Below are 15789 nucleotides of genomic sequence, written 5' to 3'. Positions count from 1 at the left end.
GTGTGTGTGTGTGTGTGTGTGTGTGTGTGTGTGTGTGTGTGTGTGTGACGGAGGGAGCCCCGTCAACCCACAAATCCAAGCAAGCTGCTCAGCAGGAGGCCGTGTGCACGTGTTGAGAAGATGCAAGAGGGACGGCAGGAAGCAAAGGCAGGTCTGGCTTGCAAACTGCCTGAGCACGGGCCCCTGGCACAGGGCCTCACTGACTCAGGGGTTTGAGCACAACCTCTGTGCCATCACTGGCTGACCCTGAAGCTAGGCCGACCCAGGGGTGACTCCGAGAGGGAGTCAGCTTAAAGATAATGAAAAACAATAACTTTCAAACATTGAGCAGAGACATAAACAGCTGCACACAGTGGGGGAGAGAGACCCTACAGAGTCAGCTCAGCAATAACTAAAACAAACAAAACAAAAATGCCACCAGGGGCTTCCCTGGTGGCGCAGTGGTTGAGAGTCCGCCTGCCGATGCAGGGGATAGGGGTTCGTGCCCCGGTCTGGGAAGATCCCACATGCCGCGGAGCAGCTGGGCCTGTGAGCCGTGGCCGCTGAGCCTGCGCGTCCGGAGCCTGTGCTCCGCAACGGGAGACGCCACAAGTGAGAGGCCCGCATACCGCAAAAAAAAAAAAAAAAAAAAAAAGAAAAAGAAAAAGAAGAAAAAAATGTTCGAAGAATTAAAGTGAACAGTGTTTGAAGAATTAAAGGCAAATATGACAATGACTCGCAAATACAAGATCTTAATGAAGAGACAAAAACTATAGAACCCAAAGTAAGTTCTGGACTTGGGAGCTCTCCCTGATCACCTGGGCTCCCACAATGCCCTGGGATTCCTGTGTCACGGCTCTGACTGCTGTGTGGCACGTGCCGTTTTTTTCCGAAATAAATTTATTTATTTATGGCTGCTTTGGGTCTTTGTTGCTGCACGCGGGCTTTCTCTAGTTGCGGCGAGCGGGGGCTACTCTTCGTTGCGGTGCACGGGCTTCTCATTGCGGTGGCTTCTCTTGTTGCGGAGCACGGGCTCTAGGCGTGCGGGCTTCAGTAGTTGCAGCACGCGGGCTCAGTAGTTTTGGCTTGCAGGCTCTAGAGCACAGGCTCAGTAGCTGTGGCGCATGGGCTTAGCTGCTCCACGGCATGTGGGATCTTCCCGGACCAGGGCTCAAACCCGTGTCCCTGGCATTGGCAGGTGGATTTTTTCTTTTTTTCTTTAAGTGTCTTTTTTTTTTTTTTAACATCTTTATTGGAGTATAATTGCTTTACATTGTTGTGTTAGTTTCTGCTGTATAACAAAGTGAATCAGCTATACGTATACATATATCCCCATATCCCCTCCCTCTGGCAGGTGGATTCTTAACCACTGTGCCACCAGGGAAGTCCTGCATCTGCCTGTTTATGTGACTGTCTCCCTGACCCCACCTTAGCTGCAGAGGGGAAGGGACTGAGCTGTTTGCTCCCTGCATGACAGGGCAGGCTTGAACACATGATGGAGAATGGCAGTGGTAAGGGAGCCAGAGAGCCCAGGCTTGCAGTCAGATGGTGTGAGGCCTGGGCAAGGTGTTTGCCTTTGCGTGGGCTTCAGTGTCCTCCCCTGTGAAATGGGACCCCTGGGATCTGGTGATGGGAGGACAGGGCCCCGGATATGGTGAGGCCCCACACGGGGCCCCAGGGCCTCGCAGCGCTTGGGGTGGCAGCGGACATTCACCACCACCCCAGGAGCCGGGAATGAGTCCACCAGAAGGCAAGACTTTTGTAGGTTTAATTTATTACTGTTTGACATCCAGTGACACTGACATACCCCCGCCGGGCCTATGGACCCCTGGCCCTGGCGAGTCTGACCTGTCCAATAAAATACAGTACGAGGAGTGGACGGCTACACACATGCATCCACAGCTTAAACTACAGTGATTCCAAACTGCGGCCGAAACAGTACTGCCAGGGAAGGAAAAGAAAAACAGGTGTCGCGTGTTCCCCAATTCATAATTCTTTTTTTTTTTTTTCTCATTTTAAACAGTTAATGCTGTTACCAACGCTACTGATGCCAGGACAGGGCCAGACACAAACAGTCCTACATCTTCTCTGCTGTATAAATATGGAAGATTTTTGTTTATACAGTTTATCCGAAGTCTGAAACTACATCTGCTGCTACCCGTTACTGCTAAGGGCTACACCATCTCAGATCTGGAACAAGCGGCTCGGGGTTGAGACTCTGGAATGTCGGGACTCAGTCTTCCTCGCTGCCACTTCCTGAGCGGTCCTGGAGGGGGGACAGGAGGAGAAAGCGTGAGTCAGCCCCGCCCTCAGGAGCACCCCGACTGGCGCCGACCTCAGCTTTAGATGCACTCAATCACCAATGCAGGCAGCAGAACCGCTCTGCCCTGCAGGGAGCGGGCAGCACTGGCTCCGCGAGGCTGGGTGCAGACTGGCCTTTGCCCTCATCCCCTGCTGCCATGGCCACACCGTGACGTCACCGTTCTCCCACAGACTGTCCCCTGCGTCCACATCGACTCTTCCTCAGGACGTGGGAGGCTTGCTGGGCCTTCCCTGCTCTGTCCCACTGCTGTCTGCCTGTCCCTGTGCCCCTGACTTGCGGCTTTATTTTTATTTTTGTGGGCATGCCACGCAGCTTGCGGGATCTTAGTTCTCTGACCAGGGATGGAACCCGGGCCCACAGCAGTTACAGCGCCAAGTCTTCACCATTGGACCGACAGGGAATTCCCCTGACCTGTGGCTTTAAAACCACCTTGGCGATTTCTGACCACGTAAAATCTCTGCTCTTCTGTATAAACATTTTAAACAGCTTGGCAAGGGCCACAGAAGCCCTGCTGGATCCAGATGGGCAGATGGGGAGCTTTACAGCTCAGATCCTCCTCTCCAGAAACAAGGGCCACCACTCCCATGTTCACAATGTCATTAACGTCCCCATAAGACCATGGATGTCTATGGTCAGATTTATTCTGAGGCACCTGGGTTTTTTTTCCTAATTAATTAATTTTTGGCTGTGTTGGGTCTTCATTGCTGCACGCGGGCTTTCTCTGGTCGCAGTGAGCAGGGGCTTCTCATCGCAGTGGCTTCTCTTGTGGCAGAGCACAGGCTCTAGGCACGCGGGCTTCAGTAGTTGTGGCTCGTGGGCTCTAGAGCGCAGGCTCAGCACTTGTGACGCATGGGCTTAGTTGCTCTGCGGCACGTGGGATCTTCCCGGACCACGGCTCGAACCCGTGTCCCCTGCATTGGCAGGCGGATTCTTCACCACTGCACCACCAGGGAAGTCCAAAGGCACGTGGTTTTGCCGCTATTGCAAATAGCGATACAAGAAAACTAACGAGGGACTTTCCTGGTGGTCCAGTGGTTAAGACTCCTCATTTGCAGTGCGGGGGGGGCCCGGGTTCCATCCCTGGTCGGGGAACTAGATCCCACATGCATGCTGCAACCAAGAGTTCGCATGTCACAACTAAGGAGGCTGCGTGCTGCAACAAAGACCTGGTGCAACCAAATAAATAAATATTTTAAAAAAGAAAAAAAGACTAACAACAAAATGGTGCTTGTCAGGCTGTTCCGGGAGCCACAGGCCCCGTGTAATCGACTTGACCTCCGTGCTTTGTAGAAGTGGAGACAGGCTCAGAAGTGAAGTGAAATGCCCAGGCCCTACAGCAGGGAAGGGCCTGGCATCCGGGCTAGAGCCAGAGGGCAAAGCTTATTTAAACCCAGCCAGTGGGTCTGCTCGTGCCCCCACGCCCATGAAAGTGTCCAGGCTTGATGCTCCTGTGGCTCTTCCCTGGTGTGCGAGGGACTGCAGCCTGTGCCAGGGGGACCATCACCGAGGCACCGCTCACAGCCCCGTTCACAGGGTCTGCTGCATGATGTTTTTATGACTGTGGATTATGGGGCCTTTTGTTTTTTGCTTGTTTTTTCTTAACCCACTACCATTGTTTAGAAATCCTTCTAGACAGGCCGGAACAGAGCCACAAGCAGAGACCTGGGGTGCAGGGCGTGTGCCCCGTGCAGTGAGGACACCACGGCAGTCCTGGCGGCTGGAGGGCCCTGTGCTGTGGGCATGGGGACCCGCTGGCAGCACCTCCGATCTCACCGCCTCCCGTCCCAACACTGCCGGCCCGAGCTCAGCAGCCCTGGTGCCCTGGGTTGGCAGCTCTGCAGGCTGCTGCAGCAGGAACAGGCTGGGATGCCCCGCCTGAAGCCCACCAGCTCCAAGAGCACTGCTGGTAGGGCCGCGTGGACTTGGACTTGAGTCCCAGGCCATATAAGGCTGAGCCTCGGTCTCCGCATCTGGGGAGCGGGGCTGTTGGCCTTGGACCAGGGGCCAGCACGTGGCACGGCACAGGCGTGCAGCGACCCGCCTGCCCGGGCCCCGCGGGCTTTACCTCGTCCTGCTCCTCTTCACTGTCGTCGTCGCTCACCACCGGCTTGGCCCGGGAGCCACGGCTCGGCCGCCGCCGGCTGCCCTTGAGCCGGTCCTGGGCCTTCTCCTTCCGGCCCAGCTTGATCTTCACTTTGACCGAGCGAGCTGGGGTGGGCACCAGGAGGAAAGAAGATGTGAGCTCGGGAGAGCATGGCACCTCGGAGCCAGGGGCGTCTGGGAGCCGTGCGGGCTTCAGGTCCCCTCAGGTGGGTGTGACCCCATCCCCACCTCCCCCCACCCCGGGGATGGGCTGCAGCCCCGCCCCAACACGCCCCCCCCCCGCCCAGCCCAGACTCACACTCCGACTCTGAGCCTTCCTCCTCGCCCTCCTCTTCCTCCTCACTCTCCTCCCCTTCACTGTCTTCCTCCTTCTCGATTTTCTGCCGCACGCTGGTGAAGACCGACTGGAGGACGATGGAGTCTTCGTAGATCTGGGCAGCAACACACGGGGCTCAGGTGCGGGGCCTGCTGGGGAGCTCCCCGCCCGCTGGGCCCCAGTCCTGGCAGAGGGACAGCTCAATAATCCTTTCCCAGCTGGTGCCCCAGAGAGCACCGGGTCGATGAAGGGGCCCCAGACAAAAGGTCTGGTGTGTTCGTTCAGAAATAACCACACGTTCCTCCCTCCCTTTGAAGAATTGCACCGAGCGTGTTTTTAAAGGCTCTGAGGGGGTCTGCCGTAACATTAGAAACGCGTGCCCCTCGCGGAAGCCAGCATCTCCCCCAAATATATGACTATCAGACCTCTTTTCCGAGAGGCACCCATCCTGACACTTAGGGAAACTGCTAGGCTAATAAGGCTGTGTGTGTACATGAATTTCATCCCAGGATGGGACACAGCACAGGATTCCTTTCAAGAGAGTCCCCGAGGGAATTCAAAACAGATTCCGAGATGTACGCAGACTGTTCCCAGGGTCACCATGGATGGATGGCACCGAGTCTACTTCCTCTTTTTAGTTTGTTTTTATTTTCTGCTATTTTTTCAGTAATACACACACATTGCTTCTGTAATGAGTAAAATAGTCCAAGTTGGAGGGAATCTTTTTTAAAACCAGTCAATTCACGGGCGGGGGGGTTGAGGGGCGTGTCACCAGGGGCTGGGGGCTGCTCACCAGGGAGCCCTCCAGGTTGAAGGTCTGCGCGTTCTGGCACAGCAGCATCACGTCCTTCTCTAGGTCGTTGAGGCTGCGGTACTTGTGGCTCCGGATGCGCTCCTGTGGGCAGGAGAAGTGGCCTTACCTCTGGACCCCCTCGCACCCGGCGTCCCTCTGCCGGACGAGGTCACGGCTGAACCCCCAGGCTCTGTGCAGACTTGGAGGCCCAGCTGTGGGTGCCGGGGGCAGGGGGCGCCCGTCACATCCTCAGGACCCCTACGTCCAACGCCTGGCTCCCTGCCTGGGGGGGCCCGAGGCCCAGGCTCGGAATCCCCCAAACGCCGACGTGGCACGTCCTTCTCCCCGCACACTCGACACGGGGTTACCTTTATCTTCTTGAAGTCCACAGGCTTGCGGATGAGCTCGTAGTACTCAGGCAGCTCCTTGCGGGACGGCAGCTGGATGAACACCTCGCTGAGCTGACGTCCACTACTACTGCAAGGAGGGACACGGCGGCGTCACTCACAGGCCCTGCCTGCCGGGGAGCCCTCACCCCCTGCCTGGCGCCCCCCCCACCAGGCCATTCCCCCATTGCTTGAGGACAGAGCCGGTGAGAAATTCAAAGCTGACTCGGGAATTATTTCCTGTACCTGTGCTGTCTTGTGAGTTCTGGAACATTCCTGAGGGGCAGCCATGCAGAGAGGCCCCTGATGCATTTGAACCCAGGCTCCGAACTCACCCAACTTTCTCCCATCTCCCCTCCCCCACCCGAGCCCTGGAGGAAACAGCATCACGAACCACATGCAGCGAAAGCCTTGGCACTTGAAAGCGGGAGAAGAGCCCTGATTATTTATTTACGACGCAAAAACCAGTTTGCTCACGTTGGGAGCATCAAGTGCCCGCATCTTCAGAGGCCAGTTTCCCAAGCACACTGTGCACCTCTCACAGGTGGCACTTACGAGCGGCGAACTTCAGAGAATCTGGCCAAAACCCAAGGAAAGATGCCCCCCGGCAAGATGCTAATGGATGACAAAAGCTGTTTTCTAGTCTTTTCCAACGAGAAGGTGCTTGCTTTGCACAAGGGAGCAGAGGAAAGACGCGCCGTGAGTGGCCATGAGATGAGGAACCTGAGCACTGGGCCGCCAGGCTGTGCCATACCCGCGCCCGGCTATGCTGGGGCCAGGAGCTCCGAGGCAACATCCTCCCAGTGCCTGGACGAGGAGGGGGCGAACAGAGAGACATCCACCCTCAGCCTCCCTTCAGCCTCCAGCGTGGCGACGCTGTCCCCTGGCAACGCCAGTTTTAGACCCGCTAAATTAACGCTGCAGCTCACAAACAGGCTTGTATGTGGTGCTAGGGCCATGGGCTCCGTGCTCACCCGTGGCATCCACACAGGTGGTCTGGACTCGGGGTGTGCGTGGCCCTTCAGGGAGCTCAGGAAGCGGGACTCCAGCGCCATGATATAGAGGGAAATTCCAGAGCAAAACCCTCACAAACCTCTGGGGAAATCGCATCCTTGAGGAATAAAAGGCCCACCTGGCCCGAGAACTGTTGTCTGGTGCCACGTGCTGAGGGCAGAGGGCCTGGAACTGGTCGTGTGTGAGGGAGGGGCAGGGTGCCAGAGTCACGGGGGACTTTTAAAACCGCCCTCTCTGACGCTGAAGACCTCTTGAAAAGCCACTGCCATAAGATTTTCGTTGCCAAAGTGCTGAGAAGTCATTTTTAATCCTTAGAAGTCCCCTGGAGAGCCCTCACCTCCCCCCCCCCCCCCACGACCAGGGGCTGGTGCGGCCTTCCAGGCTCGCTCACCGGCGCCCCCCTCCTCGGGGCTGCTTGGCTCTCCAGGATGGGCTGCCCATGACCTCTGATGTCAGCGCCCCTCTCCACCTGCTCAGTCGCCTCAGAATCACCGAAGCGGCTGCTCCCCCAGGGAATCCCGGCTCCCACCCTCACCTCCACATAAATGTCATCTTCCCGACACCTCGTAATAACACGGATGACTGAGATGACACGTAAAGGCACAAACCTTCAGTGCTTGCTCCCGTGAGCCCCTCCGACCTCCAGCACCTGGCCTCCCCGCTCACCACTGTCAGTGAGACATGCCTCCTGCCTTGTGAGACTTGCTCTGAAGAAGTTTCTGCCAGGCAGAATTGTTGGAACTCCATCTCTGGCTCTGCTCTGCATCCGGCCGCCTGGCAGCGGTGGGCACGCGAATGAAGGAGCCTGAGAGAATCCTGCTGCTGTCAGGATCGGCCCTGTGACCCCAATTCAGACACAAAGAAAGGAAGCACCCACCATGGCCCTAATGCCTCCAGCCTGGCCTGTCACCTGGTTTTTGGTAACACTAGCAGTGGTGGCTGCTGTTACATATGACAGTGACGTTATTTTCCAGCCTCTAGATGTCAGTTCCCACAGCAGGGATTTTCTTCTACCTCGTTCACTGTCCTGTCCCCATCACATCGGGACACGAGACACAGAGGGGCTCAGAGTGAGCAGGGCCTTGCCTGGAGCTCCAATTCCTCCCACATCTAGCCCAGAGGTCATTTCTTACTGAACGAGGTTTGTGACCATGCGGTGGGGGAGGCCTTATCTAGTTTTCTAAGCCCTTCTCCTTGGAGCCCGAAGAGCCCTGGATGGGACCCTTATTATTTAACCTGCCCAGATGGTCTCCTCCCTATGGGAATGTGCCCTCCCCCACACCAACTCAGGGTTCTGGTGGGGCTGCCCGTCACTGAGTCCCCACCTCTCCCCCCAAGACTATGGTGCGACCAAGCACAGCTCCTCAGCTGTCTGGTCTCAGTGACTGGTCCAGGCAAGAGCCTGGGACACAGCCAGCCAATAAGAGCCCTTCCCTGGGCCTTTTTACCAGGAGCTGGGGAAGCAGAGGTCTTTTTTCTTGGTGTGTGAGGCCTTGAGGACGGTGCCCAGAGCTGTGTTTCACCACAGGGGTAAGGGGAGAGGTGGCAGGTGGCTCTGGGTCCTGAAGGATAGACTTCACTAACTCCTCCATGGCCTCCAAGCCAAAGGATCCCCTGTTCTGCTTGCGGGGCTTACACCTGAGTTCCTGATACATAGAGCCCCAAAGTCTAAATGGACACATCCTTTGATGTGTCCTTGAAACAAAAAGATAACATGTGAAGGAGAAACAATGAATCAGACGAGACAAAAACAAACAAAGCAAACAAAAAAACAGACCCAAACCCCCGAACAGGACAGAACCACAGACTCTCAGCATCTAAGAGGTCATCCGTCGATATCCCATTCGAACAGATGGAGAAACCAGAGAGGTTACGAGAGCTGGCCCAGACACAGAAAATTGGTGGCAGGCAGGACCTGAGCACAGGTGCCCTAGGCTAAGTCAGGGGTCTCTCTCATCCTTTCCCATATACTGTTCTAGAATCTTTTTGTTGTTGTTGTCGTCCCTTTTTTGGGGGGGGGGGGCCCGCACTGCGTGGTTTGCAGGATCTTAGTTCCCCAACCAGGGATCGAACCCGGGCCCTCGGCAGTGAGAGCGTGGAGCCCTAATCACTGGACCGCCAGGGAATTCCCCCCATGTACTGTTCTAAATCAAGGGTCAGCAAACTTCGTCTATGAACAGCAAGTATAAACGTTATAGGCTGGGCTTCCCTGGTGGCGCAGTGGTTGAGAGTCCGCCTGCCGATGCAGGGGACACGGGTTCGTGCTCCAGTCCAAGAAGATCCCACATGCCGCGGAGCGGCGGGGCCTGTGAACCGCGGCTGCTGAGCCTGCGCGTCTGGAGCCTGTGCTCCACAACAGGAGAGGCCACAACAGTGAGAGGCCCGCGTACCGGAAAAAAAAAAAAAAAGTTATAGGCTTTGTGGGCCATACCACCTCTGTTACAACTACTCAACTCTGCCATCGTTGCACCAAAGTGGCCACAGAGAACATGTAGGCCAACAGAGTTTGGCTGTATCCCTCATTTATAAGAAACAAAATCTGATTTTCATATAATTTCACATCATGAAATAGCATTCTTCTTTTGATTCTCTGAAACTCATCTAAAAAAAAATTCTTAATTCACAGACTATACACATACAAGTCGTGGGCCATATCTATATTTTTGCTAGTTTGCAAATTTGGTTTGTTGACCCCTGGTATGAATCCTGAAAATAACAGAAAGAATGTATTGGAGATGATAACATACTGCTTGATGCCTTCCATTCCTCACCCTTTGACCAGGGCAGACATTGCAAATGGATCAGAGCACTATCTCTTAAGCCCTGATAGCCTCAGGCAGGCAGAAGCAATCAACTGAAGATAGTACTCAAGACAGATCCTAGTTGCCTCCTCCCCAGTCCCTCAGCCCCACTCTCCTTCTGAGAGTGCAGTTCAGACCCTCTTCCCATGACACCTCTTGATAACATCTTCTCACCCTAGGACTATTTTCTCTTTTGACTCTTAGTGAACTGAGTCAGCAAGGGTCCTGGATATGAGGTCAGGATTTAAAAAATTGACTTAGCAGCAGAACATTTATCTGAAACAGAATCTCAGATTATGTGTATGTACACCATTCATGAAATTTGAAAATGATACAGTGAAACACATTTAAGAGGTATTAGTACAAAATTACTTTCCAGGCTCAATTTTTTGACCCAGTACAAAGTCAAGGATATCTGGAGAATTAGAAAAGTGAGAAGTCTGGGACAGATCCACTTACAAATATTTACTAAGAGCCTCCACCTGCCAGGCATCCACCCTTAAAAGATCAATCTCAGTGTCAGATTTATGACTGTGTGGTACAGAAAAACTCCTGACTAATGCACGAGTGAAAGGAAATGATATTCATCAAGGAACCTGCCAACAAGGAAGTTCTGTAGGCTGCCTGCCCTGCAGTCTTAGCACACTCTTCCAACAAAGAGCGAGGGTGGCGAAGCTTTACTGCAGGGTCCACATGCTGAGGGCTGGACTGGCTGTAGGTCACAAAGCTGATTAAGAATCTCATGAGCCAAAATTTCTAATGAACTATTTTACAGAAGCCAATGACACACCTGGGGGCTCACGTTTCTTAATACAGTTCAATGATGAAATCCAAATCTCATTTTAAAGAAAACCTGACCACCCCACCCCCACCCCCGCTAAGCTGGATTTGAAACCACTTAGTGTGAAACCCTCATTCTGGAGAAGAGGGTCACACGGCAAGCAGCAGAAGCGGGATCATAATCCAGCCTGGCTCTCAGGGGTGGCATCTACTCCAAGTGTACGTTCCAGCTTCCCCAAGCTGACCTGAACGCCGCGAGAGCCAGTGCTGTGCTCTGCCGTGGCAGCTGCTCAGGGACGTTAGATGCGGGTGACTAGCACCGTTCATGGCACTTCAAAGAACATTTCTCAGGACCAGGGAGAAATGAAAATGAGAGGCACAGCAAGCCCAGGAGCTGTGGCCAGGGGTGGGCGGAGCTGGTCATGTGAGTGCAGGGAGGCCCAAGGCCACTCTGCAGGGCTGAGTGACCACGGTCTTGAGGAGCGTGCTTCCTGTTTGGAGCCCCCATGTTACCATCCGCTCTGAGTACCGAGCGGCGCCAAGGCAGAGAGGCCTCAAGCTCCTTCTCAGGTGGCAGGGGCTGCAGGATGGCCACCCTGGGAGCTACGGGTGCTGGGGATCCCTGGACTGCCGGGACCAAGGGGCTGCAGTGTGTCTGGGGGTCGGCGGGTGGGGAAACCGTGCTGCCACCGTCCGGGACCCACAGACCCACTTCCACACCTCCCCGGAAGTCCCCGCAGACACTCTCTCTTCCCTCCTCCTAAATTTTAATCTTAGTTAAATTACATTTTTAATTTAGTTTCTGAGTTTCACCTCAGAAGTTTGACACTTCTCTATCTGCCTTTCAATCCTTTTATCTAGCTGTCTCCTGGCTTCCTTTTAAATTTTACCTGTGTTTTGGTAATTTCTCATTTATTTGACCTTGACTTTGGACCTTTTTATTCATCCTTTCCCCCTCATTTTTTTTCCCCCAGTTGTCTGGAATTTTCCATTTTACACCTCCTGCCTTACCTGTTTATCCTATTCTACTGATATTTTCACGAACGTTCCTCTACTGCTTCCTGAGTGCAGAAGCACATGCCTGCTGAAATGCACTGAGCACTTCACAGGGTCTCACAGGGGATTCCGAGCGGGGCAGAGGGACGGGACCAAAGGCCGAGGCAGGAGAAGCCTGAGGCCTCCCTGCTCCCTCAGGAAAGGGCTCCCAGACCCGCCCACCCTCCACCCTCTCCCTTCTCCCCAGAGGCCTGTTCTGAAGGGCCTGCAGCCAACCGGGGTGTCCTCTCCTAGAGGATGTTTCTGCCTGACAACCTGCCCTGGAGCCTGTTACACTGCCCCGGTTTTTCTTGCCAATCAAAGCACAACCTTTCAACTGAAGAGCCACCTGCTTTTTGATTCGAATCAAGGTGATGCAGGGCTCCTGCAAGGGCAGAGGGCAAGTGCTGATGGGATTTGGGCAGTGGCCACCAGGCCTGGCTGAAGCTGCCACCGTGGATGTGGTGGGGCCCTTCGTCACCCACAGTGGATCTGGCATTGATCCCAGGTCTCTGTGACACTCAAACCCTATGGTCCTTACAGGGCTGCTGCCTCCTGGTAAGAGGACAGGAGAAGGGGACCCAGAGGGCCCACCTAGTGGGGCTCAGCCCTGGGAGGCTTAGCCTGGGCGGCCTGTACACATCACCAACTTTCTGAACCATTTGGAAATAACTTATGAGTATCTCCTAAAAACAAAGATGTTCTCTTCCATGACCCAGGCTCGATGATCAAATTCAGGAAGCTTGGTGCCGATGGGCCTCCACTGTCCAACGCACAGTCTTTACAGCAGTGACAACTCTGCCCTGTAGCAGTTAACGTTCAAGCTCTACACATCAGCCAGCGGGGCACAGAAGGGGCTCTGTCGGGTCCTCTGGAGCCTGTCCCCTGAGGTGGCGCCTTCCAGAAGATGCACTTCTCTGAAGCCATCCTAAAGGCGCCACGGGATGCGCCCTGGAGCACACACCTGCTGACTGGCACTTGGAGATGGTGCCTAAATGCCTAGGCCACCAGCTGCTGAATCCCTCCGAAGGACCAGGGGAGAAGACAGCCACCGGCAGCACACGCAGCTCCGTGACAAATCCCAACCTGACCCTGCAGCCTAACTTACTGGTGCGCTTAGATATTTTAAAGTGAAAATCCCTACTTCCAGCTTGATTCCTTAATTCTGGTTTCACTTCTGGCTGTTAACCCGAGGGTTCCTCCGTGCAGTTTTGGGATTTCCAACCACCAAGGAGAAGGCACCCTGCGAGGCCCTGCGTGCGGGATTGGCCTCCGGGCCCCTGCATGCGCAGTCCCCTGGCCTGTGATGCTCCTTCCCTCCTCTTCCCTGGTGGGCCCCTGCTTTTCCTCAGGCTCTGCTTATGTGGCACTCCTCCCGGAGGCCATGCTGGACCCCAAGGTTGCCTGTGCCAGCCCTCAGTTGCGTTAAACTGCAGACTCTTCCAGCGTTTTCCCACCGTGACCCCACGGAAGGACATGTATTTTCACCGCCACCCAGCAGAGGGTCGCAGCTGCGAAGGCTGAAGACCTCACAACTCGAGGGAGGGCCGCTCACAGGGTGCACTGGGGCCTCGGGAGGGGTGGGCCTGGCAGCCCTGAATCTGAACACACATGAAAGACGCAAAAGCTTCCAAATCAGGACATTACCTGCGTGCAGATCAGGATGTACATGCAAAGGTTCTATCAAACACGACGGCACTGGTATTTTAACACCACTGGGGCGGGGGGTGGGGCGGGGTAGGGATCTTGAAATCAACACTCAGTAGCAACATTTGGAGTGGTGCAAATTGGGGGCGGGGCGGCCCTGCTCAGACTCAGCAGCAGAGGCATGGCCGAGCCGCTCCTCTCTGGAGTCATTGCTTCGAGGTGCAACCCCACTCCCACCACGGTCACTGGGGGCAGGAAGAGCAGCGCCACGGCCCCTGCTCAGCAAGGCAGGCTCCCCACTCTGAATCCAAACGCTGGCGATGTCCTGTAATCATTCTTTGGTGTCCAGGAAGAACCAAGCTGTAACAATAAGTTCTCTCCTCAGGATCCACATTTAACTCAAGTATAGAGTTTAGCTAATCACAGGGTTCTAGCAAGCAAATGGGATTTTTAAATCCAAAGTTTCACTTTCTCTTCTGGAAAGGAGCAATCGGAAGTCTGAGACAAGAAAGTGCACGTCAAGCTACCTCTGGTTTTGTTCCAATCCTGTTCTCCTTGGCGTGGTGGCCAGTCCCTCACAACCTTCCAGGTACGTGACAGCTGTGTCATAAAGAATTTAACCTGGCCCAAAGAAAGGTCTGGCCTTTGCCCTTGGCTCCTGGGAGGCCGTATCTCTGTCCTTGAACGTCCTGCCTGGTGGGGTACCTTTATTTAGCTGGGGGCCTTTGGCACAGCCTAAGTGTGATTCCAGGCAGGGGCGTCGGGTCAAGCAGCATCGGTTCAACCACAGAGGGACTGGAGACTGGGCAGCCACGTGGGAGGTCGGCCGGGTATACTGACCAAGTTCAAGGCTAGACACCAAGGCTTCCCAGACTGGCAATGCTCTGTGCGCATCTTCTCGTAATGTTGCCAGGAAAGTCACTGTGGCCGGCGATTCCACGGGGAGGACGCTGCTCCCTGCGCCTCTCCCCTCGGCTGGTTTTAATCTGTGTCCTTTCGCTGTAATAAACCATAACTGTGAGTACACCAGCTTTCAGAGAGTGCTGAGAGTCCTTCTAGGGAAATTATCGAGACTGAGGGTCTTCGGGACCCTGAACTCTGCAGTTGTTGTCAGAAGACAGGGTGGTCTATAGACCGTGCCTAACCCTACAGCTGCATGAACCATATTGTAGTTTTCCCCATGGTTTCAAATTCTTATGTTTTGATAAGAACGTCAAAAACGTCCATTAAGTAGGTCAAGTTTGTACCCAAACATCATCTCTGAAAGCATTTTCCATGAAGTAACGTTTCAACCAGGATGATGTGACTATTTTCCTGAGTTTATGTGCCTTGTTTGATCTCTTCCTGTGTGGCCACCAGCAAACCAGCGAGTGGAAGGCCCTGCTCCAATTGAGAACCAAACGTTTCTCAAAGCCAGCGTGTAGGAGGCTTCCTGGAATGGTCATATTCTCCGTCCCACTTGTAACTCCTTTGCAGTTCTCCCCAGTCTAACGTCGAACTCCCCGTCCAGTGGGGCCATTATTCCAGGAGGACGTGAGATTAAGCATACGCCATGCTTCAAGCCCTCCCCGGAGGCACCACGACGTGGGTCTGACAGATCTGGGAGCTCAGCTCTGTGACTGCAGCGTCAGGGCTCTCATCAGGCTGGATCTCAGAATCCCTACCAGGATCTTAGTGTCCTGACATAGGCCAGTCTTGACAAGATGTCCCTGAACCCTAAAAGCTAGTTTTAATTCATTGCCCGATTTATCATCCAATCTTGCATGGGCTTGAGAGAACAGCTGTTTGCAGCAGCCAGGGGAGCCAGCTTCTCTTCTGTCATGTGACCTTCAGCTAAGCACAGTGCCTTTTCTCTAAGTCATAGGATGACTAAGAAAGTGGACTGACACTTGACATACTTTTAGTTTGAAAATATCCAAGGCCTTATCGAGTGCAGGGTGCCGATTTCAAGTGTCTACTATTTTTAAACCGAGGTGTAACCTACTACATACAGGAAAGTCCGCACATCTTTCTTAGGTGTACAGCCTGGTGAAGGTTTTCATGTGCAGACCAAGATCCCAACGTCCCAGAAGGCTCCCTGGCGTCCCGTCCCTGTCAATTCCAACTTGAGGTAACCACTGATCCATGCTCATCACTGTCGGTCAGCTTAACTTCCTATAACTGGAAGCATACAATAGGTACTTTTCTGTGTCTGGCTTCTCTCACTCAACAGAGTGTAAGATTCTCCCAGGGAGTGGTAGTTTGTCTGTTCTTGTGGCTGTTAGAATTCTGTTCTTCACCTAGGCCACTGTGGACGTGTTCTCCTGTGGGTGGACACTGGGCTGTTTCCTTTAGGGGAGTCGTGATCAAAGCTGCTATGGATGCACCTGTACATGTCTTCTGGTGGATGTATGCACTCAGGACTAGGACGGGAGTGGCTGGGTCAGAAGCTTTATCTGTGTGTCGAGCTTCAGAAGATACTGCGCAGAGCCACATGCTCCCATGAGCAGGGTGTGAGGTGCTACTGCTCCACGTCCTTGGTGGTACTAAAAGGAATTTTAACACTTCTGGTGTGTGTGAGGAGGCACCTCACGCTCATTTTATTGTGCATTTCCTTCTTGTTATGACGTCGA

The 15789-nt window shown here is 54.2% G+C and overlaps 1 protein-coding gene across 12 annotated transcripts in view; it reads right to left on the bottom strand.

Annotated features, from left to right (window-relative positions):
* Window positions 1-1738: 1738 nt before the first annotated feature.
* SMARCA4 (SWI/SNF related, matrix associated, actin dependent regulator of chromatin, subfamily a, member 4) overlaps window positions 1739-15789 on the bottom strand; it is an 87067-nt gene continuing 73016 nt past the window's right edge. For 5 of the 12 annotated variants that reach the window (XM_029215964.1, XM_029215968.1, XM_029215972.1 and 2 more), the window contains 5 exons: window positions 5883-5991; window positions 5515-5616; window positions 4704-4836; window positions 4368-4510; window positions 1765-2245 (listed from right to left, as the gene is read on the bottom strand). In XM_029215964.1, the coding sequence (XP_029071797.1) occupies window positions 2213-2245; window positions 4368-4510; window positions 4704-4836; window positions 5515-5616; window positions 5883-5991 (520 nt within the window). In that variant the 3' untranslated portion in view covers window positions 1765-2212. Of the gene's footprint in view, window positions 2246-4367; window positions 4511-4703; window positions 4837-5514; window positions 5617-5882; window positions 5992-15789 lie in introns of all 12 variants that reach the window. The other 7 variants (XM_029215967.1, XM_029215969.1, XM_029215973.1 and 4 more) reach the window with 3 other exon arrangements.

Source organism: Monodon monoceros, unplaced genomic scaffold (genome assembly GCF_005190385.1).
Source record: "Monodon monoceros isolate NGI ecotype Baffin Bay Population unplaced genomic scaffold, NGI_Narwhal_1 Super_Scaffold_12, whole genome shotgun sequence".
Classification (NCBI taxonomy): Eukaryota; Metazoa; Chordata; class Mammalia; order Artiodactyla; family Monodontidae; genus Monodon; species Monodon monoceros.
The sequence above is the reverse complement of the archived record's forward strand: the minus strand, read 5'-3'. Positions and strand labels throughout refer to the sequence as shown.